At 30.7% G+C, this 26,139-nt stretch overlaps 3 protein-coding genes across 3 annotated transcripts; all 3 read left to right on the plus strand.

Annotated features, from left to right (window-relative positions):
* Positions 1-4,715: 4,715 nt before the first annotated feature.
* On the plus strand, positions 4,716-5,592 carry LOC137837057 (basic leucine zipper 43-like). Its single transcript, XM_068645914.1, has one exon. It carries the CDS (start codon positions 4,824-4,826, stop codon positions 5,412-5,414), a length of 591 nt encoding a protein of 196 aa, XP_068502015.1. The 5' UTR covers positions 4,716-4,823; the 3' UTR covers positions 5,415-5,592.
* Positions 5,593-10,606: 5,014 nt separating this feature from the next.
* LOC137837059 (probable galacturonosyltransferase 9) lies at positions 10,607-13,818 on the plus strand. Its single transcript, XM_068645915.1, has 3 exons — positions 10,607-11,260; positions 11,610-12,821; positions 13,205-13,818. Exons 1-3 carry the CDS (start codon positions 11,108-11,110, stop codon positions 13,478-13,480), a joined length of 1,641 nt encoding a protein of 546 aa, XP_068502016.1. The 5' UTR covers positions 10,607-11,107; the 3' UTR covers positions 13,481-13,818.
* An 8,204-nt stretch (positions 13,819-22,022) lies between these two features.
* Positions 22,023-25,804, plus strand: LOC137837062 (transcription factor MYB83-like). The gene is made up of 2 exons (XM_068645919.1): positions 22,023-22,856; positions 24,952-25,804. Exons 1-2 carry the CDS (start codon positions 22,528-22,530, stop codon positions 25,670-25,672), a joined length of 1,050 nt encoding a protein of 349 aa, XP_068502020.1. The 5' UTR covers positions 22,023-22,527; the 3' UTR covers positions 25,673-25,804.
* Positions 25,805-26,139: the final 335 nt, after the last annotated feature.

Consider the following 26,139-nt stretch of genomic DNA (forward strand, 5'->3'; position numbering starts at 1 on the left):
GGTACAAGCATTGAAATTGGATATTCTAGAATGTTTTATCCAGTGGTTTATGCACACTAAGAAATTAGCTATGTTCTTTTTCTATACTACTCTAAATCCTATTTCAACCATAAAAAAAATGCTTGTACCATGTAGCTCCAATCCAACATGTTGGCTACAACTTGACTAGCCTCATCCCATTCTACTACAACCCCTGTCTTCTTTCTTCCTTAGGACCCTAAACCTACAGGTACACCTCTCTACCATAGGCACAAACACCTCACTACCCTCCTTCCATTCTGTTGTAGCCTCACCATAGGCACAACCTTTTCATTGCACCTTTATCTTTTCCAGAACATGCATTATAACCCTCATTTCCCAACCAAAAACATGAAGACAACGCATAGAGAGGGAATACATAATACATCAGCGCTAGAAGAAAGCATATAAGAGAAAGAAGGACAAATATCACTTTTTTTTTTTGCAGAAGCAATTTTCCATGTACGTATTTATGGAAAAATAGTAGCATACAACATTGTTAAACCCCTAGGCTACTTTAAAGATGTCAAATAATTCATAGGATGGAGAATCCAATTCGAATATGAGAAGCTAACATTTGAATTTTTTTTTTTTTGTCTAGAACCATGTTTATAACTGTGCTAGGAGAAAAAATCTCTTCAGCATCTACCCTACCTTCTTTAAAACAATACTATTCCTATGACTCCAAATGCTCCATAGTACAACTACTCAAACTCCCTTCAACACACGATTCTTCCTAAAATTGAATTGGATGAAAAGTAACCTAGACCCCTGCCCACTTAAAACACATTGTCCATACTTGATAGGCTACATTGTATTCCAGAGAAAGATGATGGACAATTTCCTCAACCTAGCTACATAGAAGGGAAAAATTAGAAGATAAGATAACACATATTCTAATTAAGTTCATCCTTGTTTGGATTTTTCCTTTCAAGATTCTCCAGGATAAGGTGAGTGCATAAAACTCTAATAGTCTACAAAGTCTCCATGGCTAGGCTTGAATCTCATGGACTAGATTGATGTAAGATAACCTATGCAGACCTAACTATGTACTCTCCACCTTATTAATGTCATTCAGGAATTGTGACAGTTGTTATCTTTCTCATTCAAAGGTGTGCCTTCTCCATTCAGGATTCCACTCCCAACCGTTTTGTGAATGTAAGTTTTGTTAATCCGTTTTATTTGAAGTATTTAGGAGGTTGAGTACTTCAACATGAAAACTCATATTTGAGAGATAAATTATTAGAAATTCAAACTTATAACGAAAAATCCAACTATATTGAGAAACACTAATATATTTATTTTTATTTATTTTGATCGACAAAATAATGAATAAATGTGAAGCCTTTTAGAGATGTTCCAACCCTATTAAAAAAAAGCTATGATACTTGTATAACTCTCAAAAGACAACTCCCGAAAAACAACACAACAATCAAAAGTGCTATATATCTCAAACCACCTAACACCAGTCAGAAACCTACTTAACATCATCAAAGAACATATATCTACTTAACATCATCAAAGGACATATATTTGTGTTGAGGAGAAAGAGCTAAATATGAGAAAGTGAAGCACTAATATGTAGATAATGACAAATCAATATTCAATTCTTTTCATTAAAAGAAAATGTTTTCATATAATATTTATCTTCTTTTTTAAAAGATTTTATAAAGAAAATTTCTCTTGAAAAAAAAGTTATACAAAGAAGATAGGTATTATCTCGGGAGGGTGTGGTAGAATTCTATAAGAGTTATTTTCAAATCTTTACTCTTGTCATGATCCCATTTAGTTCACAATTAGGGCAATATGATGACCATGTGGGTTGTGGAGAATAACCATGAGAATATGCAAGAAAAAGACGAAAAGATGAGACATAGGTAACTTTTTAGAAGCTAAAACAAACACACCATCATGATTCATTTAGCATATTTATGGATACTTTTGTTGTGGATAGTAGAATTAGAAGAATAACCATCTTTTTTTTTTCTATGATTATTACTATTGAAGTTGTTGTCATTACCACAGCCAAATAAATAGAGGTTGATTTGAACCAAGTACCTAACCATATATACTAAGCATACCAAGCAAAAGTGAGTGAATATTGCTGATCAAACATTTGGCTTCTATTTAATCCATACACTTACAATTGTTTTTTAGATGCCTCATAATAAGTGGTTCTTGAGTCATCAAAATATTGTTAATTCCTTTCTTTCTTTGTTTATCTCTTCTTACGAATTTGGCAACTCGTGAATTAATAAATGGGGTTTCCTTTATGGAAATTAATTTAAATGTGGGTGCCCATTTGAATTAAAGAAATCTCTAGAAATAGTCTCAAAAAGTCAAATATGACGTTTGGTTTAGTGTTTAATAACATCAAGATTTTTATTTTAAAGAAAAAACATGTTTTTAAAAATAAATGTATATGTAACTATAATCATATTAAAATATAATAATTTCCTTAATTTTTTTACGGTTAAAACTTACTACAGTAATATAAGTGTTTTTAATTTTTTTTATTGCGTTTCTAGTATTTTTCCAATTAAAATTATAACTTTAACTCAATAATTAATTATATAAAGAAGATTGATATAAATTATTCGAACTCTTCTCTAATTAAAGTGTAACAAATTTTAGACGTTGATAGAAAAAATTATATATATGTATACACACATAATAAATCACAAATATATCGAGGTTATAACATCATTTACTTTTACACTTGCTTTTTATTAGATAAACCCAAATTATTGAGGTAAAAGTTTAGTTTTAATGAATCAAAATACTTAAAAAAAGGTAGCTGTAATTCTATACTAATTAATTCAAATTTATCTATCTTTATTTTGTTTGTGGTGATGATCAAACAGTGGATTGAAGAAAGAGCATTTTCTCCTGTTTTAATTAAAAAAATTTATTCTCAAGTAAAGTTTTAAGCTTAACGATAGAGTAATTGGGTTGAGCTTACTATACATCATGTTTCTCAAATGAAGTTTTAAGCTTAACGATAGACCAATTGGGTTGAGCAGACTATATACCATGTTTAATAAGTGAACTTAATTATTGTGTCTCATTTATTTATAATTTATTTAAAAAAAATTATTATATTTATAATTGGTATGCAATATAACATAAATAATTAGTGTAAATGTAGGTTGCAAGTTAACCATCGAAGCATGTTAAATTTTGTGTTTATTTTTTCAGTTAATTTGTGATTAGGAGCGTGTTTTTTTTTTTAATAAGTCCATGGAAGTCACCTTCAAGAATTGTCTTTCCCAGCCTCGTTTTTCCACAGCCTTTCTTACGTCATTTAATTACAGAATTATACGATCCATGATGGGAACAGTTTGGAATTAAATAATTAAGTTACTTTTTTTAATTAAAAAAAAAGTCCTGTTCTTGCTTTCACCAAACAGTCCTCCAATAGAGTTATTTAATTATACTTCCCATGATATGAAATACCTCTGTCTCTCTTATGTAAGCATATTTTTCTACAAAATGATTATATCCACAAACCCAAGTTGCGTTTCTTATGTGCATCATGCCATTCACCCATACCATCTCACATATGTCACATGTCATGCACATACACACATACATGAATTCAATGTTTTATATAGAGAAAAAGAAAGAGGGCATGATTGCAACTAACCAAATTAAACCCACACAAAGACATCATTGCATGGTGACAATTTAACGTTTTCTAACGTTTTATGGTATGAATTAAGGTTTAATTTAGCAGAAGTTTATATTAAAAGTCAGCATAGGTTACCAAAATAGAACATTTAAGTAATTATGTCTAAATTTTGCATTAAAATATACTCATCTTTATTAGATATAAAAAGGAAAAATATCTTGTTGGTAAATATATAGACATTGGATGATAAAATAATTGATGCCTATAAAATATTAATAAACTATGATTCGTCTAAAAACTAAAACTATAGACTTATAGTTGTAAAATCGATGCTTCATGATTTTAAAAACTCTTGGAAATAATTGGAAAATTCTAATTTAATAATTTTTTGGAGTTGTATATAATTCTTGATGTAATAAATATATATAATAAAAAATAAATTTGTAATTAGATAATATAAAAAATATTAAAATAATAATATTGAAGATTGTAATATGGTTATATATAAAATTGAATTCTGAATGTATTATTATTCTAAACATTTTTTATATTAAAAATACATTTTACATTTAAGAAAATCAATTTTAGAGATAAAATATAATTAGTTGTTATATTAACTAAATTAGAGATATTTTTAGAGACTATTTTTTTAAAAATTAATTTATATTATTAAATAATTTCTAAATTGATATCTAATTAGCTACCAATTATTTAGATTCTAAATTTAACAATAAAATTTTTTTAAATATTAATTTAGAAACTATTTAATAATAATAAAAATTAATTTAAAAATAAAAAAAATTAATTTTTAAAAATATTTAATTTAATTAATATAATAACTAATTATTTTTTATTTTTAAAATTAGTTTTTATTTAATGATTTTAGGGTTAATTTTGAAAAAAAAAATCTCAGATTTTGGGTAGAATGATGATGAAGTAAAGAGAATGCATGGTGATTCCATTCCATGGATTAATGTAATAGGCATTGAAACTTGAAGACTGTTACTGTACTGTGATGAAGTGGGGTCATTTCATCTTTTTCTGACCCTATATAATACCTACTCTTCCCACTCTTTCTTCCTCCTTCTCAAAACCAATTGAACTCTCTCAATCACTCACCACTCTGTACCTTCCTCCAACAAGGCCCTGCAATCCTTTTGCCAAACCAAAAACCATGCAAACTGGGGAAGTCTCAGCCCTCAACTATTTACTCCCTTCAAACCCTTCTCCCTTCCCTCCTAACAACTACACAACCATCCAAAACAACATTCCCACATTTCAGTTCCCAAGATTCTCAACCCAATTATATGGCCACAACACTCCCTATGATTTCAGCCCTCAATCATCATGCATCAGCAGCAACTCCACTTCTGATGAGGCAGATGAGCAACAGCTGAGTCTCATCAACGAGAGGAAGCACAGGAGGATGATATCAAACCGAGAATCCGCACGCAGGTCACGGATGAGGAAGCAGAAGCACCTTGATGAGCTTTGGTCTCAGGTGATGTGGCTCAGGAATGAGAACCACCAACTCATAGAGAAGCTCAACCATGTCTCAGAGAGCCATGACCAAGTGCTCCAAGAGAATGCTCAGCTGAAAGAGGAAGCCTCAGAACTTCGCCAAATGATGAGGGACATGCAGATACACAGCCCTTGCCCCTCCTTCACCCCTTTTCAAGATGATGTTCCTTGCACCTCACCATATCTCAGATCCGATTCTTCAAACCAATCCAACTCATGTAACAACATAGACCTCCTTGGCTGAATTTCAACACAAGTGGGTCCAAATTTTTATCATCTCTTTCTCTAATCTTCTTTTTCTTTCGCTTCTTCTTTCTATGTCTATGTGGAAGTCAAAAAAACAAGTCTTTTCCTCCCTTTTGCGCTGTGTGAGAAGAAAAGATAAATGGCAATAACATGTCTTGATGAGTAATTTCACTTCACCCCTTTTTAGTTCATTAACTTGCCACTGTTTTACCTCCTCTCTTTCTAGCTTTTATGTTCTGCGCAAAGTCATGGTCATAATTTCCTTATGAATGATGCAGTAACACAGTCAAAAATCTTGAAGTTGAAGTCAAAATTGTGTTTTTTCTTCTTCTTAATGTTAGTATTGTGTTCTTATGCCATAAACATATAAAAAGGTTGAAGAGTTATTATGTGTATGACGTTGCAGCTAAAATCACATTTTTTTTTAAATTGGCCTTTGTCATCTTGTAGCATGAACATTTAAAGAGGTTGAAGATTTATCTGTAAATCTACTGGTTTAACTGATAGTTAAAACTTGTTGGACACTTAGTTAGGAGAGTCAGAAACACCATGATGATTAATTCCATCCCAGAAAACAATATTGAAAGCCTTCATGACCTCACCATCTTCTAGTAATATCCACAGAACTGTGCACTAATAAAAGATTATGTAATAAAGAAAAATATGGAGCAAAAGAAAGTATACATGAATGAGAAGCCAACATGATCCTTATATGATTTGTGTAAAATAATGGAGGTAATTATGTCAGGTGGAATTGGGATGAGGAGAGTATGACATGACACAGAAATAAAAGGGTGTCTGTAATGGTCATTGGCTAATGATAGAAAAGTAGCCATAAAAAGGAGAACATTTGGACAGGCCACCCACTAAAATTGTTATCACTATTTTATCTCTTTTTCAGAGCTATACCTTAACTGCATACTATTGGAAAATAACTTAAACTTTGCTAATTTACTTTCCCAAGTTTTGACAGGGATCCAACACAAGTTGTGCACTACCCTTTGTCACCCTCATGTACCTTTTCCCTACAATAATATGGCTCTTGATCAAAGCTTAGAAATCAATACCAGTATAATATATGTTCTGCAAAAAATCATGTTTCAGCTCTTTCTTGCATTTTTTTCCTTACCTTGTGGCATGTTTTTGACATTCCTGTTATGGCCCTTCAGTGCTGCAGAATCATATAGCAACACAAAATGAGATAAATGTAAGATCTGGAAAATTTAGGCAAATGGGGTGAGTTGGTTCTTTATGGTCATTAAGTTTGGATACATGAGAGGGTAGAGAGTGCAAAAGTCAGAAACACAAAGTAGTGGAAATTTAATTAGCTCAGGAATGGAACAAAACAAAAATACTATGTTAAATATGAATAATCACCGACAAAAATGTTGTGGTCATCGCCCGCACGTTCACACATATCCTTCTTTTGTCTTGTTGATGTACTTCAGAAAAAGTCATAGAGGCTCTCTACACTTATCTGTTATGTATAAGTCATAATTGAATGGTGCTATACTTTTAAAATAAATAAAAAATTATGCAGTAGCTTTAACTTTTGATGGTGAAATTATAAATATTATATCAAATAATTAGTGTAAGAACTAAGTTTATCAGTTTGACTTACAAAAGGAAAAAAATTGTTATGAGTTATGTAAGTTGTCTAACATCTTAATTTAGATGAGCTAACTAATTTCAATCAAATATTTTATAAAAACTTGATTACCTCAAAGTAAGATATAATAAAGAGAATATCATATAGTTTGTTACTATTTACTTTTCAGTAAAATTACATAAAAATAAATTTATTTTATAAAATAATAAGTAAAACTAGTTAAAGAATTATGAGGGTTTTTTTATTAAAAAAAGTGTAAAAATGTATATTGTGTTGAGTAGGGACAATGCAAGTTGTCCCGTCCTGCATAGGCCCATCCCGTAATTGGTTCGCAAAATGTGAACTGGGTTGATCTGTCTCACATAAAATATGCGGGTTGATTTTACTAGTTTGTCATGCATAAGGGTTGACTCGCGGGTCTATTATTTTTTTTATTTACATGCATTAGGTAAATGGTCTTACAATATTATTCTCACGACACATGTCTAATAAGATGTGAGTAAAAAGTTTGGAAGGTGAAATATGATGTGGTGCAAAAAGAAATTTTTAAATTTTTAAGTTATGCGGGTCAGCCAACCCCGTCCCACACTTGGCCCACACGAGTTGTGGGTTATGCGGAGCAGGCCTAAGCGGACGAGGGTGTTGGAATAGATAGCCTGCCTCACGTTTTTCTTAACAGACCACGAGCTGACCCACACAACTTGTCCTGCTTTGTTATCACTATTGCTTGAACACTACAAAAAAAAATCATTAAACAGAGATTAATTTATAACAAAAAACAACTAGTCACTGTATTAACTAAATTAAATATTATTTTAAAGAAAAAATAATTATTGATATCTAAAGTAATTTCTATTATTAATAAATAGTTTCTAAATTAGTATCTAATTAGCTACCAACTAATTAAATTCTAAAATTTCTCTATATCAATAATAGAAATACTTTATATATCAATAATTTTTTTGTCTCTAAACTAGAAAATGATTTAGTTAATAAATTGTCTAACTATTTTTTTTCTCTTAAACTTCTCTCTATCTAATCTAATGATTCTATTGTACTGAGATGTCTAATGCAATCTCAACCTTTTCTTACTTATTGGTTTCTTAGTCTATGTTCTTAGCATGGTTGGCAACTATTTTCATATCTTACAGTTTTGCCATAAAATTCAATAGATTTTTCATTTTCCATTTGGTGGCATTGATTTGAATCAATTGCAATAGAGTTTTGCACATCTAATGTTCCTTCCATGAATTTAAAATTGAAGAGTTTCTTTGAGTTGGCTATTCTTGTTTAGCTTTAGAATATGAATAGAAGGAAGAATATAGTTTAATAGTTGCAATGAAGAAGGGTTCATTGGGAATAAAATTAGAAACTGAGAGATTAAGAAGAATGATTTTGGGCCCCAAATGTGATGCTTAAAACTCTAATGAACCTTATGAATTGGACTGCCATTTGCATATTGGGCTGATATTTTATTTGGTAATTGGAATGGAGTTAACCTTTTGACAATTTCTTCCTGCACCATTACATTTTTCTTTCTGCACCCCTACATTCTTCAAAAATACCGAAATTACTTTTTACAATTTTTGGTGTTTCCAAATAGTGGTTCCATAAGTAAAGGATATTTCCGAAATAGAAAATTTGGAAGACAAAAAATTATTCTGAAACACAATTTTTTATTTATTTCTGGATTTATAAATCCAGAATTCATAAAACATGTTCTGAAAAAGATATTCCGGAAATATTTCAAAAAAAAGAAAAATCCGAAAGTCATTTTTTAAAGGAGGTAAAACAGACTTCACTGAAACTGATGAGGTGCAGGAAGAAATTTGTAGAAGGTGCAGGAAGAAGTTGCCTAACCTTTTTTATTATAAAAACAAGTTGTATAATTAACAAAAAATAGCTTAAAAATTATATTTTAAAAAAATTAAGATAACCCGAAATATAATCTGAACCAGTCCTACAAATAATAAGGTCTATTTTAAAATTTAGATTCGTCAAAATTAAATTTCAAACAGAACTGACAAATTAGGTTGGACAATAAATAATTATCACTATACACAAATCAAGATCAAATCCTAATCATATACTTAAAATACAAATAGTTGGCCCTTTGGATATTTTATTTGATAAAAAAAGAAAGTGCATTTTATTCTTTTCCTTTTTTTTTCGTTTTAAAAAGCATTTAGGTTTGTTATTGGAATCATACCTAACCAACACACTACCAATCTTTAATTAAGAAATTGGTGATATTATGGAGGTTTTTAAGTAAATTTGTTGCTAAATAAACCTAAAAAAAATAATTGGTAAAGTAAAAAGTTATTACTTTTGAAAAATATTATCATACCTCAGTACCTTCTCATGAAAATATTTTTAGTAGAGTTAATTGAAGTAATTTTATTATATCTTAATTTAGTTTTTTTATTGCTTGAAGTACACCATTAGGGATATGTGTAGAATTGATTTTTGTAAGCAATAATTTTAATCAAAAGTTAACTTTATGACTAAGGCCATTTGGTTGGTTTGATTAGTCAAAACAAACATTAATTATAATTTGAATAAAAGAAAATGGATATGTTGGTACGAATTCACTTCACAAGTCAACCAAATTAAAATGGTTAATTAGAGGGGAGGAATCAATGACTAATAGATTCATACTAATTAAATTACCAATAATTAGTTTTATTTTGCATAAAATTAAGTAAATAATATAAATAAATAAAATTAAACTTTTTGGCATAGGAAAGAAAGTAATGAAAAGTAAAGGAGAAAAATAGTTTGATGGCTAATTTGAACAGAAACCAGATTACTTTTAATAAAAAAAATTGCACTATTAAGTAAGTATATCTTTTAAATTAGTTATTGTAAATTAATAAATATATTATATATGATTACTTGTGATAATAATTGTATAAAAATACTAAATTAATTAAACTATTAATAAGATCGAATTGGTAGACTAGTTGTCTCATTTTCTAAAATGAATGACGTATTAAATATTTGTTTCCATGATTGCTGTTAATAAATACTCAACACATTAAGAGTATATTAGGAATAGATAAATAATTAATTAAAGAGATAAAAAAAATCTATTAAGAGATTACATAATATTTTTTGTGAAATTCTCAAAATTAATTTTATTTGTTAAAACTTGTGACAAAATTTTAAATATTGTATAAAAATTAGCATATTTTCGGATAAAATTTAGGATATTTTAGTCTAAAATTAATTAATGTTAAAAACCTTAAATACAAACAAAAAATACTTCTAATTTAAGTCTTATTATAAGAATGCAAATAATAATATATATCATGTGCATATAAATTTTGACTATTTTTTTTTATATTGTTATCTAATCATTAATTTTTATATATAATAAATTTGACAAAATAAATAATCATCATATTAAAATATTAAAAATATATTTTGTATTGATTAATCTTATAAAACTTGAGAAAAGTGTTACATATCAATAAATTCAACTAATCACAAACTATATAATAAATTTGTGTTTTATAATGTTTACTTAAAAAGTCATATCAACATTAAATTATGATTAAAAGACACACTTAAAGTGCTTTACATGGGCCATTAAATTCTAAACATTTTACAAAGATAGAAATTAAAGTAAAAGCATAAGACAAATATAAGAGTTGAAAACAATCCATGATTTGCACTGCAAGAGAAAAGAAGGTGAAAAGAAGAGGAAATTTTTATTGATGAAAATGAAGAGAGGAAAAAGGAAAAATTGAGAGATGGATCCCAGATTTGTCCTAGGATTGATTGAGGCTGAGAAACATTACTAGCCCACCTTTACTGATTCACACACACAATCTCACAACTACACACTCTGCATTCATTGCATATCCCTATCTCTCACTTCAACTTTGCAACCTTCTTGTCCCATTCATTCATTCATTCATCCTCCTATTCATTTTGTGCCCAAAACAACCATGCCAACTCCACTTTCCAATTTCCACCCATAAATTCAAAATTAACAACAATCAAAGCACACCCATCATCAATTTTTCACACACAGAGTCTTCCAATTCTTGGATCTGACTTCCTCAGTTCAAAATCCAATGGCGGTGGCTACCAGAGGATCCAGAGGTGGATCTACTTTTCGTGGCCTCTTCTCCTTCCGGATCTTCATCTCTGCCATGTTCTCTCTTCTCTTCATTGCAACCCTTTCGGTCCTCTTCACCAGCAACCCCTCCACATCCAACGATGAATCTGTAAGTTGCTCTGTTTTTTTTTCTTTTTTCTGCGATTTTCCTTGCCCTTTGGTGTTTTTGTGCCAAATTTTCCATTTTGATTGAAACCCGTTTTTAATTTGCGAAATTGGAGACGACCCATTGTTGTAGATTCAATTTAAAGCGGAACCCACATGAAAAGGTTTTAAATTGTGGTTACTGTCGAGATTGTGATTGATCCTTGATATTTTGGGAAATTGTAACGAGACTGAAAAGCTTGGTGTTGTGGCCAAAATTATGGCCATGGACCGTTTCTTAAAACCTTGCCACATGATGATTTGACAAAATTGAACAGCCCCGTGTAATGGTTTAGGTGTTTTTTTTGTCACAGGATCTTCCCACCACTGGTAATGCATATGTGCAACGAACTTTTCTGGCATTGAAATCTGACCCTCTCAGGACCCGAGTGGATTTGATACACCAGCAAGCTAAAGATCACATAGCTCTAGTGAATGCTTATGGTGCTTATGCAAGGAAGCTCAAGCTTGACATTTCTAAGCAGTTGAAGACTTTTGATGAGTTGGCGCGCAATTTTTCGGATATTGCATTGAAGCCGGTTTACCAAAAGTCATTGTTTGAGTCAGATGGACCGATTGATGAGGATGTGCTGAAGCAGTTTGAGAAGGAGGTTAAGGAGAGAGTGAAGATTGCACGGCTGATCATTGTTGAGGCGAAAGAGAATTATGATAATCAGTTGAAGATCCAGAAGTTGAAGGATACAATATTTGCTGTTCATGAGTCACTTGCGAAGGCGAAGAAGAATGGGGCATTGGCGAGCTTGATTTCAGCCAGATCGATTCCCAAGAGCTTGCATTGTTTGGCAATGAGGCTGATGGGTGAGAAGATTTCAAATCCTGAGAAATATAGAGATGAAGGGCCCAAGCCAGAGTTTGAAGATCCTGCTTTGTATCATTATGCAATATTCTCAGACAATGTAATAGCTGTGTCTGTGGTGGTGAGATCTGTTGTGAAGAATGCAGAGGAACCATGGAAGCATGTTTTCCATGTTGTTGCAAACAGGATGAATGTTGGGGCAATGAAGGTTTGGTTTAAGATGAGGCCTATTGAAGGGGGTGCATTTTTGGAGGTGAAAGCGGTTGAAGAATTCGCATTCTTAAATTCATCATATGTCCCTATCTTGAGGCAACTTGAGTCTGAAAAAATGAATCAGCCTGAAAATGGCACCAATGATGCAAACATGAAAAATGCCAAGTCCCTGTCCATGATGGATCACCTTCGATTTTATTTGCCAGATATGTACCCTAAATTGTATAAGATCTTACTTTTGGATGAAGATGTTGTGGTTCAGAAAGACTTGACAGGTTTGTGGAAAATTGATTTGGATGGAAAGGTGAATGGTGCTGTTGAGATCTGTTTTGGTTCCTTCCATCGATATGCCCACTACATGAATTTCTCTCATCCTTTGATCAAGGAGAAATTCAATCCAAAAGCTTGTGCTTGGGCCTATGGCATGAATATATTCAATCTCGATGCCTGGAGGAGGGAAAAGTGTACAGATAATTACCAGTATTGGCAGAACTTGGTAAATTTCTTCTTATAGTTATCTTTTCTGTGCTACTGTGACCATGTTTGGATAAACTTCTTAAATAAGTACTTGGAGGAAAAAAATATAAGTAAAATCAATTAATTTTTTTGTAAGTTAGTATTAGTTTACGTGCATAAACTAATTTATAAAAGTTTTTGTATTTAACTTCTCCAAAAGCTTATTTAACTTATACATAAGTTAGCTTTAACTTTAGGAGAATTTTTGTTCATTTGGTCTTGTTATTTTCTTCTCAACAAGTGCTTATTGTGAATCTTATCCAAATAGGGCCTATGAAACTGTTATTTTGCTTGAACATGTTTCTTGAATAATGCTGAAACTATTCTTCTGTACTGTTGCTAAATGTATATTTCTGTTATCAGAATGAAGACCAAACTTTGTGGAAAGCGGGGCCTTTGCCACCGGGTTTGATCACCTTCTACTCCACAACCAAGTCATTGGACAAATCCTGGCACGTGCTTGGCCTGGGTTACAATCCCAGCATTAGCATGGACGAGATCAACAATGCTGCAGTCATTCATTACAATGGAAACATGAAACCCTGGCTTGATATTGCTTTGAATCAATACAAAAATCTCTGGACCAAATACGTGGACAATGATATGGAGTTTGTGCAGATGTGCAATTTTGGCCTATAGTTGAGATCAGCACTCAACTATCATCATGATAAAAGCTTGAGATAACATGTCAAATGTGGTTTTACCATATTCTTTTGAATTTAAGTCTCATGATAAATGTAGCCTGTCACAGAGAAGTTCTGTGTTGTCACCAAGTAAAATATACTAGGCAATAATTTTGATAGACTGTATTTGGAAATTTACACGAAGTAGTTTTTGCTTTTTCTCCTTCTGTATTTGGAGGCATATTTATCATGTATTGCTGATGATGGTAGTGTCATGATTCTAATTAACGAAAAAGTCACTACTTTTCATCTTTTAAACACACCTACTAATGTTATTTTTTGTAGGTTTCTTGACATGCCTCCTTGTATTTTCAATACTGATATATTTCATAAGCAAAAGCCATGTGGTAAAGAGATTTTTCAGGGATTTGGTTCACTTGAACAGTGAATTTTAAACTAGAGATGCTTCAATTTTACAAAACTTTTGAGTTTTTTCTGGCATATGTTTTCTGCTAAGTACTTTACAGAGATTGGATAGTTAATTTTATAGGAATTTGTCAGATTGATGTGTGGAGGGATTCAGGGGGATCTTCAGATTTGATGCTTTTTCTGTTTTCTTCAGTTAAGCTATTTGATTTGTGGTATTAGTTGGAATTTCATTTGATTCATAATATGTTCCTCTTTCAGTGAATATGATATCATAATGCTTTGTTTTGATGGATATGGATTTTAGTGTAAAGTGAAAAATGTATTTAATCAAATGATGAGTTATGAGTTGAGAATCTCATTTTTTTTTTCTGAAAGGATTTATCCCCCTTTTGACCAAAATCTGTTAAAATAATATTTTTTTTATTTCACTTATTATTTAACCAATTTCTCTCCTAATATAAAAGTGACACCTATCAAAATTCTAAATTAACCAGTTTTCTTTGCGAACACATATTATCTTCTTCTTCATCATTCCCTCCGGTTAACATAATACTCTTTCTGATAAAATTTGAATGAACTATAATTATTACTTTTAATTCTAATTCTAATTTTAAATGTAATTTATAGTATAATTGTTTCATCTGAAAGTACAACAGTTAGATAAAGATATATTCTTTGTTCACAAATTGGTATCCTACATCCAACCAACTTAAATTCATTTGTTCTTTTAGTAGAATAGTACAAGTGATTTTGTTTCTCGAATGTATCAAAAAAATTCTTTTAATAGCTTTTAGGTACAAGTGTCATGGATCCTCCATGAATCGACTTACTCTATCAACACTATACGCAATATCCGACCTTGTACATGTGAGATACGGTAGACTCCTTACTAAACTACGATATTCACAGAGCCTAATATCAAGGTCAAGAAAATACTTCATCAATCCTAAGTTTGTTATTTCAAACCTTCGCTTCATAACTTACTTAAATTCTTCAGCCATCTTCTCATTACTCCCTATGAAAATAAGATCATCAACATAAAGAGCAACAAAAAGTAGATCAACTTCTTTCTTTACGTACAATGCATGTGTTGGGAAAAACGGGTGATTTTCCCACTAAAACAAAACCCTAACAAAGCTACCCGACAAATAATATTGAATAAATAAAGCGGAATAATAAAAGAGATAAAGAGCAAAAAACACACCCGAAAATTGTTAACGGAGTTCGGCCTGTTTAGCCTAATCTCCGAGCACAGCAAAAACAACTCACTTTTATTATTATGAGAGAAGATATTACAAATTGGGATATATAACAGTGAAGGAGGAGAGTTTAATTTATAACCCTCAAACCTCCTTCCCAAACAATGAACCCACCGATGTGGGACTTGGGATTAAGCCAAAATCAACAAATCTCCACCTTGGCTTAATTTCAAGTCCCACCTAAAACAAATCTTCTCAAAACATAACAAAAACAAACTTTACAGTGCTTCAAATTTGCGCCTCCGAGCGCCAACTTCAAATGTGCAAGATATTAACCAAGTCTAAACAGTGTTCAAACTTGGTCCTTGTAACCACCTTGGTGAGCATATCTGCAGGATTCTCCATAGTGTGAATCTTCTGGAGAACAATCTCCTCTTCTTCGAGAATCTCACGCACAAAGTGATAACGAACATCAATGTGCTTCGTCCGTGCATGAAAGACTTGATTCTTTGCTAAATGAATAGCACTCTGACTGTCAAAATATAACTCAAGTTGTTTCTGACCAACTCCCAAGTCTTTAAGCAACCCATGAAGCCAAATTGCTTCCTTCACAGCCTCTGTAATCGCCATATACTCTGCCTCTGTCGTAGACAAAGCCACCGTAGACTGCAAGGTAGACTTCCAACTAACTGGCGCTTTTCTGTTTGGCCTCATAATTATGATTAGGTAGAGTGGAAACATTTCATTCAACAAAACAAGCAATTATGTGAAGCTTTTATCAGTTCATCCATTAATTGCTTTCAAATTCATCAATCTTATCACCATCGACAACAATATGAAATTGGTTGGTCCAGGATACAAGGAGGTCTCTGCATTAGTAAACATATTTTCATATCCATGCAATTTTGCGAAAGACTCAACTCTAACATCACGAATCATGTCTTCCAATCGCTCATCATCCATGGTAGACTAAACATATTCTTGAGATTCAGACAAATTTGATAAATTTAATAATTCACCATACCATGTCCAAGTTGTATAAGACCGTAAAAATCCATCACATAGAAGGTTCTCCTTGATATTGTTAGCATCCAATTTTTTCCCATGCAAATAATTAACATAAGAACACCTAAACTTTACTCCATCACCACTAGTATTGGCGTTATGATCCGAAAATTGTATAAATTCTTTTAATCCTCTCTTGTACTCATCACTTATGTCCGCCGAATTGATTCAAGCTCGATCCATATATATGTTTTGTAATCATCATTGAGGTATTGACTAAATACATGTCAAATCTCACATTTTTTATTAAAGGTATGAACATATCCCATTCAAGAAGATTAACTTATGTTATTACTTCAATAGTACATAAACTTTAATCATCACCCCTTATATTTCACAAAATTTTGACAACATTTCGTATTGGTCTTCAGGTTGCACAAAATGAAAGTGGTGACACATCAATTGCCACCGTATTTGGTTTCGCATCAATTTCTATATCCTTATTTCGCACTAATGGTATGGGTTAACCGTTTATCAAGAAATCTAGTCTTTCTTGGTTTCTTTTGTCTTCAAGTGGCAGTGGTTACATGTTTTAGGCATTAGTGTAAAGCAGCGTGCAAGGATTCTAATGTAAAAGAGAGGACGAAACCAAGCCCTACATTTTTCCTGCTTTGGATCTACTCATTTTTATAACTCATGCCTCTTTCTATGTTCTTATTGTTGGGGATCCCTCCTTAATTTAATGGAAGACCATGACCAATGAATATTGGTAACACTATTGTGGGGTAGTTGAATTATTGATACCCCTTAATTTAATGGGAGATCATGACCAATGAATATTGATAACTGATCCATTAAATATATCCAATGATGGCCATTCCAAAAAGTTTTTTGGAATTGTAACTCTCTCTTGAAAATGTAATGAGCATTAATCTCTTTATGAAGAAGTCTTTCTCTCATTCTATGTATAAAGAGAACTTCTGAGGAAGAGAAAAACAAGCAAGTGAGAAGAGCAATATAGAGAGAGAAATTAGAGAATAGATAACCAACCACCATAATGGTGAGATTAGAAATCCTAGTGAAATGCTAGAGAGACTTTGTATTCCATTCTTCTTGGGTGAGATTAGAGATCCTAGTGAGATACTAGAGAGACTTTGTATTCCATCCTTGTTGGGTGAGATAGAGTCTTATCCTCAAAGAGTGAGAGAAACAAATATTGTAATCCTACTTTCATAGTGGAGACATTTTCTAGAATAGGTCCCGTGGATTTTACTTCTAAAGTTGAAGACGTTTTCCCACGTTAAAAATTCTCTGTAATATTATTCTATTTGCTCTATTTTCTATTATTTGTTTATTGCTTCTGCAGGTGCCCAATTTGTATCTACACCAAAGAAGAAAAATTAGTTCTGATTTTTCCAACACTTATATCTATGTTGCACTCTCTATTTTCCATTCATGAGGCTCAACATGTCGTGTAGCCCATCGCACAACACATTACTATAGTTAGCAACAAATCCTTTGTTTCCAAAGGAAAGAGCTACAACAATACTTTCTCAGGTGCAAGCTTTATATTTTGGACAATGTATATCATGATGTTTTTATGGTATTATGCAAACCAAGTTTTTTAGTGGGAGGTGTCAAAAACAATTGCTATATGTAAATTTGGTTGTATGAGTGGGTGGTAGTTGAAACTATAATACAAGTTCTACTAGTCCTCTCTAATGTTGATTCTGAAGGTTATAACACATAGGGTAACGATACATTAACAACCTACATTTTTTATATAACCATATTACAACTTCTAATATTATTATTATAATATTTTTTTCATATAATTTAATTCTAAATTTATCCTTTATTATATATATTTATTTTTAAACTCATCACATCAAGAGTTATATATAACTCTAAGGATTGTCAAAACATCATTTTTCTAACATATAATGTAAAATAACTTCTTGAATAAGAGTTGAAACATCTCTCAAATGTTCTAATTTTATTTATTTTATTCTTTATTGGTAAAAAAAAAAAATAATTGAAAGGATAAAATTCATAACATTTTCAAAAATAAGTAGAAGATGCAAGTAAGAAAGGCTAGACAAAATCTTAAGAACAAATTATAAATTGTAGGAAAACATAAAATTCAATATGAATGATTACTAGTGGGTGTAAAAATATTTAGATTACAATGCAAGAAAATTAAACACCAGAACATTTGAATACCTAGAATGTAAACCTCTCTCTGTTTAGTGCTTCGAGTTCAATAAAGCATAAACGAGACAAAAAAAAAGGGGTCAAAGGAAAAATAATTTTTTGCTTATAGCGTTACGTTTCAACAAAAAAGTACACTAAAGCCAAAGTTCTTCGACTTGTGTTCATAGGAAAAAGCCAAAAGCACTTAAGCTAGGGATGATTCAACCCAGAGAATATGGATTTAGGTTTTGGATAGTACACTTCCCTCACTACAAGAAAATCATGAAATAGAAATCAATTTTAGAGACAAAAAATAATTACTTGTTATAATAATTAAATTAGAGACCATTTTAAAGATTAAAAATAAATTGATTTCTAAATTAGTTTTTAAATTGGTATCTAATTAACTAACAAGGTTTTTGTTACCAAATTTAGAATATAAATAATTGGTAGTTAAAATCTTGGTAGCTAATTAAACACAAATTTAGAAACTATTTAACAGTAATAGAAACTAATCTAGAAATCAATTTTGTTTTAGTTTCTAAAATGGTCTATAATTTAATCACTATAACAACTAATTATTTTTTGTCTCTAAAAATTGATTTCTATTTCATGATTTTCTTGTAGTGTGTAATACACTTTTTCTGTTTCATTGATATTTAAAAAAAATATAAAATAAAAAATGAAATTAATCAAACATGATAACAACAAAATTTGAAATTTTTAAAAAGTTTCAACCTATATAACTAATTTTAAAAAATCCGAAATTTGAAGACCTTAAGTGCGGATTAATTTCATCTGAATCACTTTGTTCATAAATGAATATCCCTTTTATATCTATGATTATTTAACCCTAAAATAAAATAAAAAAAACTAAAATCATAAAAATAATAAATAAATAAACAAAAATATATTTTTTTTGTCCCTTAAAATATCACAAAACTTGATTTTAAATCTGTATCTTTCCCTTCTTTTATCTGGACTTTTTACTTCCATATTTCTTTCCATGCCTTCTCACTTTTTAGCTCATGATTTTTCGTTTTAAAGTTCAACTACTTTTTGGCCTCAACATTCTAGTAACACATTCTTATTATATATGTAGTACAAAGTGCAATAAAATATCATATCATATATATATGAGTTGTATTTTCTTGTCTTGATAACAAAGTAGAATGTTGCTTGGGACACCCTCATAAAAGAAGCATTATAAGATGATTTTGGATCATTCTTTTTTCTTCCTCTTATATATGCCCTATATATACAGCTGTAGATAGATATGATGATTTTGAAACATTTGAGTATATATATATATACATATATATATATATATATATATATATATATATATGGAGAGGTTTGAGCTTCACTTTTTCCCCAGAAGATTGTGGAAGTTCAATCAGAACACATATTTGGAACAGGGAATAACCATATTGCCCTTGCTGTATGCAGGAATTGACAAAGACTCCCCCATGTGTATCTGATTTTGAATTGGAAAGTAACATGATATTTTAGGTTCATGAAATTTTTTCTGCAAAATTATTGGCTTGTCTCAAAGGTAATTAGGTAATGGAAAGGGAATCTCACTCAGGGAAATGTACTTTGAAAGCCAGGGAGAAAAGGATGGATCATGGAATGTAACCATATTTTATCCACATAGTTGAAAAAAAATCTTTGTGAGATGGATCTTTCTAATTATTATGGTTTTTAGCTTAAGCTTTAGGTTTGAATTTCCATTTGCCAAAAACATTAAAGCTGTACCAGATTTACTTTCTTAGAAGAGAGGTTCTACCATGTTGTACATGCACAATGACAAAACATTTTATAATGTTTTTTTATTAATAAAAAAATATATAGTGTCTCAACATTTATACAAACATTTTAGAGATGTTTCAACCTTATACAAACATTTCAAAAGATATCGCAACCCTTGTATCAAAAATACCAAAAATCAACCTCTTCAACACCTAACTTACTCATACTCTTCAAACTAATGAATATTAACATTAACACAAACTTAGCTTAATTAGATTACTTATAAATATTTTTACACTATTATTAATCCATATAGCATTCATTTTCTTTATCAGCAGTAGACAAATGAATTAAAGAGAACATTTCAGAGATGTCTCAACCCTTATACAAAGAAAACTTACAAAACAACAAACATAAAGATCTAGGTTCTTTTGACTCTTGTTTTAACATAACAAGAAAGAGCATAAAACTAAAGAATCCATATAACATTCATGTTAAGTATGCCATTTAAAATAGTTATCATAAAAATAAACAAACTTAGATTGCATCCCAAAATACAAAATGAATGTAGTTTCAATCTCTTAACAAAAAAGTTAACTATATTTTAATGAATTAATAATTATTTTATTCTAAATTTACCCCAAATCAATTAAAGTTAATTGTTTTAGTAAAATTGTTTGAATAAGAGATGATGTGAGGTAGTTACTATGGATAAGAAATACACGTATAGAGTTCTTGAAGGGCAAGTAGAAGTCCTTGTCAAAGATGGAACAACATGAAGTAAAACAACCTAAATTTATCCATACAGTTAAGTAATCTTAACAGTTTTATTTTATTTTATTTATTTATTTTTATTCTTTGCCAAAAACAAAAAAGTAATCTTAACAATTTGCATAAGAACTCTGGACTCATGTGTCGTGTTCTTCTAATTTCATCAATTGATCCTCATTCATAGTACCTTTAAGGAAGCAACCAACTTTTAACAAGTACCACTTATTAATAACAGTCTTCAAAGTACTGCAAATTCATTGCAACTATCATCATTGAGCATCTGCAGGTTAAAAGTTATTATTAAACAATTAGAAAGTAAAAGTTTTTGTACTTAACAGCTCAATGTCATAAAACTATTTAAGGTTTTTTTTTATCACCCAAGAATAAAATTAAATTAAAAGAGATATTTAGAGGTATTCCAACACTTATACGAGAACCAACAACCACATGAAAATCAAAACATTCAAGATAACAAAACCAATCACGAGAAATTGATTTGCCATGATTGTTGCAGAATTATGCATATAAAATCATCTAAGTATATAGTATATGTCATGTTTTATTCTCTAAAGATTAAATATGTTTATCCATCTTTATATTAAAATACTGATTTTCGTTCCTTTTACTTTAGACTATCCAAATACATGTAGTATAAAAATAATGTCTAATGAATAATTTTGTATGTAAAATAATTGTTAGTGTTTTTTTAAAAGATTGCTAGCTATTTTCAATGGGTTGATGATATAAAATCTTAAATGGAATCAATTCCATGTACAAAACTACATATTCCAATCATTTTCATAGTACAAACACTTGGATAGTCTAATGTTTATACCAAAAACGAAAATTAATTTCGTGTTATAATACATGGACGAAAAGATATTTAATTCTTTGTAAAACATCATCAATTAGTTACTTTGCTTAAATGTGATTTGAGGTTAAGGAAATGATAAAATCATGCTATGAAAAGAAGAAGGAAAAAAAAAATATGAAAAGGGCATTGCTTTGTTAGGAGGTTGTACATTGTTTGCTTCAGAAGTATGCCAATGAGTGGTTAGCCACCCTAATGAACCTCATGCAAAGAATGTAAGTTACACACAACTACAAAACAATTTGAAAATCAGGAAACATTTTTGTCAAGCATGCCACACTTTTGCCATAATATTAAAATCACTATATAGGTAACACACACTCTCTCTTCTCTCTAGTATCAACACACGTGAATTTGAAGTTTAAACCCTATAGTGAGCAAAGAGAGAGAAATAGAAAGCATTATGTGAAGTGGAAGCAAAATAGTTTGTGTTCCATACAATGAAAGAGTATGATTACCTTGTGAGTGAAGTAAAATGAAAAAAGACAAGAATTGAGTCAAAGACAAGAAGACCAACCATCTTTTCTCTTCATCACTCTCTTGGCTATGGAGGTCCCCCTCCAATCCGTTTTCCACTCTACCTATCAACCAACAAACAAACACAATCCCATTTCTTTCTCTCTATCTATACCCTCATATTCATATTTTAAGCAAACCCCACAACCATCATCATCATCATTATTTACCATTCCCACCCCATGAAGCCTTCTATCTGTCCCTCAAAACCATCATTCACCTATATAGCTTTCTCATAGATCTCCATCAAAACCCTCTTCATAAGGCCTCAAGGGCTTCTTCACATATATCTCATATAGCCACTCCATTGTCACCCCTTTGTGGCAAATGAGGAAACCTGATATCATGGGAAAAGACAAACTGAACACCTCCTCCTCCACCACCACCACCACCATTAACACCACCAACAACAGCACCAAGAGCAAGCTAAGGAAGGGGTTGTGGTCACCTGAGGAAGATGAGAAACTGATAAGGTACATGATCACTAAGGGACAAGGGTGCTGGAGTGACATTGCTAGGAATGCTGGCCTTCAAAGGTGTGGCAAAAGTTGTCGTCTTCGTTGGATCAACTACTTGAGACCTGATCTCAAACGTGGTGCATTCTCACCCCAAGAGGAAGAACTCATCATTCATTTGCATTCCATTCTTGGAAATAGGTACCAACTCATAATACTCTTTTTCTCTTTAATTAGTTGCATTGCTATGCATACTTTCTTACATCAAACTTCATTTTCCTTCCTCAAAGTTCTTACCCTTTTGCATTGCAATATTTTGGGTGTTGTTTTTACACATGGAAAAATGAAATGAGTGTTTTTTTTTTTTTGTAAATTATACACAATTTAAAATATAAAAAAATTAGATAAATTATATGAATTTCTTTATTAGTTATGCATAAAAAAAATAATTTTTTACTTTGTAAATGTTCTTATTAAAAAATATTGGTTAGGCCAAAGTTCATTTTCTTTCCTTCCAAAATAGTTTCACGTATAATTACATCCAGTTCAATCTATAAAGACCTAATTATCAATAAGAACGTGTATTTATTTATATTACCTTAAAGCAGTATTTAAATATTTTTTTGGTGGCTTTTTGTAATTAAATGGCACGTGAGTTAAAGAATTTTACACAACTTTTATAAGAACTTAAAAATGACAAATTTTATGTGAGGAAAATTATTTATATAACCAAACACTCTTTGGGATTCCCAAGAACTGTAAAACAGTTATAATATTTATTTTAAGTTGTTAAATATCATATGAGAAAAAAAATTGAGTTTTTGAAATTTCATGTGACATTATAAATATAGTCCATGAAAATAAATTAAGCAATTCTATATCATGGTTGTTCCATTGGAGATGCTTTTTGAAAAGATTAACTTATTTTTATCATAATGGATAAACAAAAATGACTTTGATAAAGAAGTCAAAATTAATGTCATTTCAAGATTAATTTAACATGTAAAAGGTGTAAGGAAAACTCCCAACGAATTAAGATTTTTTTTTTCAGAAAATGAGTGAATATAGGTTTTTATATATATAAAATTTGAAGATATATAAGTACATAAAGACTTAGCCTAAAAGCATTTAAGGAGTTTTGCCTTAACTATCATGGTTTAGCTTTCTGCTTAAGGATGCCTGACCCATAATACATTTGACTATTCACAAGAAATCTTTTAAAATATTTTCTAAACCATCAATTATTAAATATTAGAGTCTTCTCTTCCATCATCTTCATCTACTATAACAAATGTCACCAACACTTTTTCAACACAACTTTTATTTACCAAAATTATTGAAGTTCACGAGATGACGTATATATCACTCCTTATTTAATAAATCTTACGCACTCTCAACCATGATTACTTCAATATTTTCTCACTAACATTGCTGCCTCACCATATTTACTACTTAAATACTTTCTTTTCCAAACCAATGATATTTTTCTTAGTTAAAAATTAGAGATTAAAAACGAATGATATTAGAGAAAAAATAATTAGTTGTTATTGTGACTAAATTAGAGACTATTTTAAGAACTAAATAAATTTTTAGTTTCTAAATTAGTTTCTATTATTGCACTACAAGAAAATTATGAAATAAAAACTAATTTTTAGTGACAAAAAATAATTAGATGCTATAGTGACTAAATTAGAGACCATTTTAAATACTAAAAAAATTTTGGTTTGTAAATTAGTTTCTATTATTGTTAAATAGTTTCTAAATTGGTATCTAATTAACAACCAAGATTTTTGCTAAATAATTGATATTTAAAACCTTGATTGCTAATTAGATAACAATTTAGAAACCATTTAACAATATTAGAAACTAATTTAGAAACCATTTTTTTTTTAGTTTTTAAAATGGTATCTAAAATTGATTTCTATTTCATGTTTTTCTTGTAATGTTGTTAAATGGTTCCTAAATTAGTATCTAATTAACAACCAAGGTTTTTGCTACCAAATAAATAATTGGTAGCTAATTAAATACTAATTTATAAATTATTTAAAAATAATAAAAATTAATTTAGAAACCGATTTTTTTTAGTTTCTAAAATGGTCTTTAATTTAGTTACTATTGCAACTAATTATTTTGGTATCTAAAAATTGATTTTTATTTAACGATTTTCTTGTAGTATAAATTTAACTTAATTTTATAAAATTATAAAAATAAAAAATATTTCATAATACACTTTCTTAATAATTTTTTTATTTAAATTTTTTGTTTTCTCTTTGTTTTAACTATTTCTGAATATCAGATGGTCTCAGATTGCTGCACGTCTCCCTGGTCGCACAGACAATGAAATAAAGAATTTTTGGAACTCAACACTGAAGAAAAGGTTGAAAATGAGCAACAACAACAACACCACTTCATCACCAAACAACAGTGACTCATCAGACCCTAGAGATGTCATGGGGGGGATAATGCCAATGAATGAGCATGACCTCATGACCATGTGCATGGACTCCTCCTCATCAACATCATCATCATCCATGCACTCCATGCAAGCCAACATGGCACTAACTGACCAATTTGACCCTTTTCCCTTGCTGTCCAACCGTTACGACATGACCACCGGTGCAGCCGGTTTCCTCGACAACATGGCTGCATGCTTAACCCAAGTTGGTATGGCAGATCATGATGATGGGGTTGTTCATGGTGATTATGGGGCATTGGAACCTAATAAAATGGGGTTAGAAAGCGACTTTTCCCTTCCTCCACTAGAAAGTAGAAGCAATATTGAGGACAATTCTACTACCCCAATTGATGTGAAAACCCATAACAACAACCACTTCAAGAACAGTTGCTTCAATAACACTGATCTTCATATTCAAACCTCCAACAACGTTGTTGCAGAGGACATGTTTGGGTTTGGAAATCATCATGGGCAAGGGGAAAACTTTAGAATGGGAGAATGGGACTTTGAGGGTTTGATGCAAGACATGTCCTATTTCCCTTCCCTTGATTTCCAAGTTTAAGTCACTGATTATTATTAGATCCATTACAACACATCAAAATCTGCTTAAACTAGCTCTATTTGCGTTAACAGTAACTTGTTAACGTCATTCCAAACACACAATCAAATGTTAATCACTTTTTTGAGTTCCAAATTTACTCTCTCCTTTATGAACTGTGTAAACAAGTCTATTAAGGATACTGCTTAAAAAAATCAACAAAATAAATCTCTTTTTTGAAAATTATGAATCTTCTAAAAAAGTGGATCAATGTCCTTTTCCTAATTTTTTTTTTAATTGTTTGCACCCTCTTTCCAAAATTATAAGCAAGCATATGCCCTTTTACTTGTTATTTCTTCATATTCTTGTTTACCAATTCCTTCTTTTCTTGCTTTAAACTCAATTTTCAATTGTTCTAGCAAGATTTAATTAGTTGGGGGAACAAAAAAATTGCAGTGTGCACGTGTATAGGGTGGGCCTGGGATATATAT

The sequence above is a fragment of the Phaseolus vulgaris genome, chromosome 4 (assembly GCF_000499845.2).
Source record: "Phaseolus vulgaris cultivar G19833 chromosome 4, P. vulgaris v2.0, whole genome shotgun sequence".
NCBI lineage: Eukaryota > Viridiplantae > Streptophyta > Magnoliopsida > Fabales > Fabaceae > Phaseolus > Phaseolus vulgaris.

What these genes read in the sequence shown, in the direction of transcription:
- LOC137837057 (XM_068645914.1), top strand. Translation starts at nt 4,824, where the DNA reads ATGCAAACTGGGGAAGTCTCAGCCCTCAACTATTTACTCCCTTCAAAC.
- LOC137837059 (XM_068645915.1), top strand. Translation starts at nt 11,108, where the DNA reads ATGGCGGTGGCTACCAGAGGATCCAGAGGTGGATCTACTTTTCGTGGC. An exon ending in CCACATCCAACGATGAATCT is followed by an intron (nt 11,261 to 11,609) that starts GTAAGTTGCTCT and finishes TTTTTGTCACAG; the next exon opens with GATCTTCCCACCACTGGTAA. An exon ending in ACCAGTATTGGCAGAACTTG is followed by an intron (nt 12,822 to 13,204) that starts GTAAATTTCTTC and finishes TTCTGTTATCAG; the next exon opens with AATGAAGACCAAACTTTGTG.
- LOC137837062 (XM_068645919.1), top strand. Translation starts at nt 22,528, where the DNA reads ATGAGGAAACCTGATATCATGGGAAAAGACAAACTGAACACCTCCTCC. An exon ending in CATTCCATTCTTGGAAATAG is followed by an intron (nt 22,857 to 24,951) that starts GTACCAACTCAT and finishes TCTGAATATCAG; the next exon opens with ATGGTCTCAGATTGCTGCAC.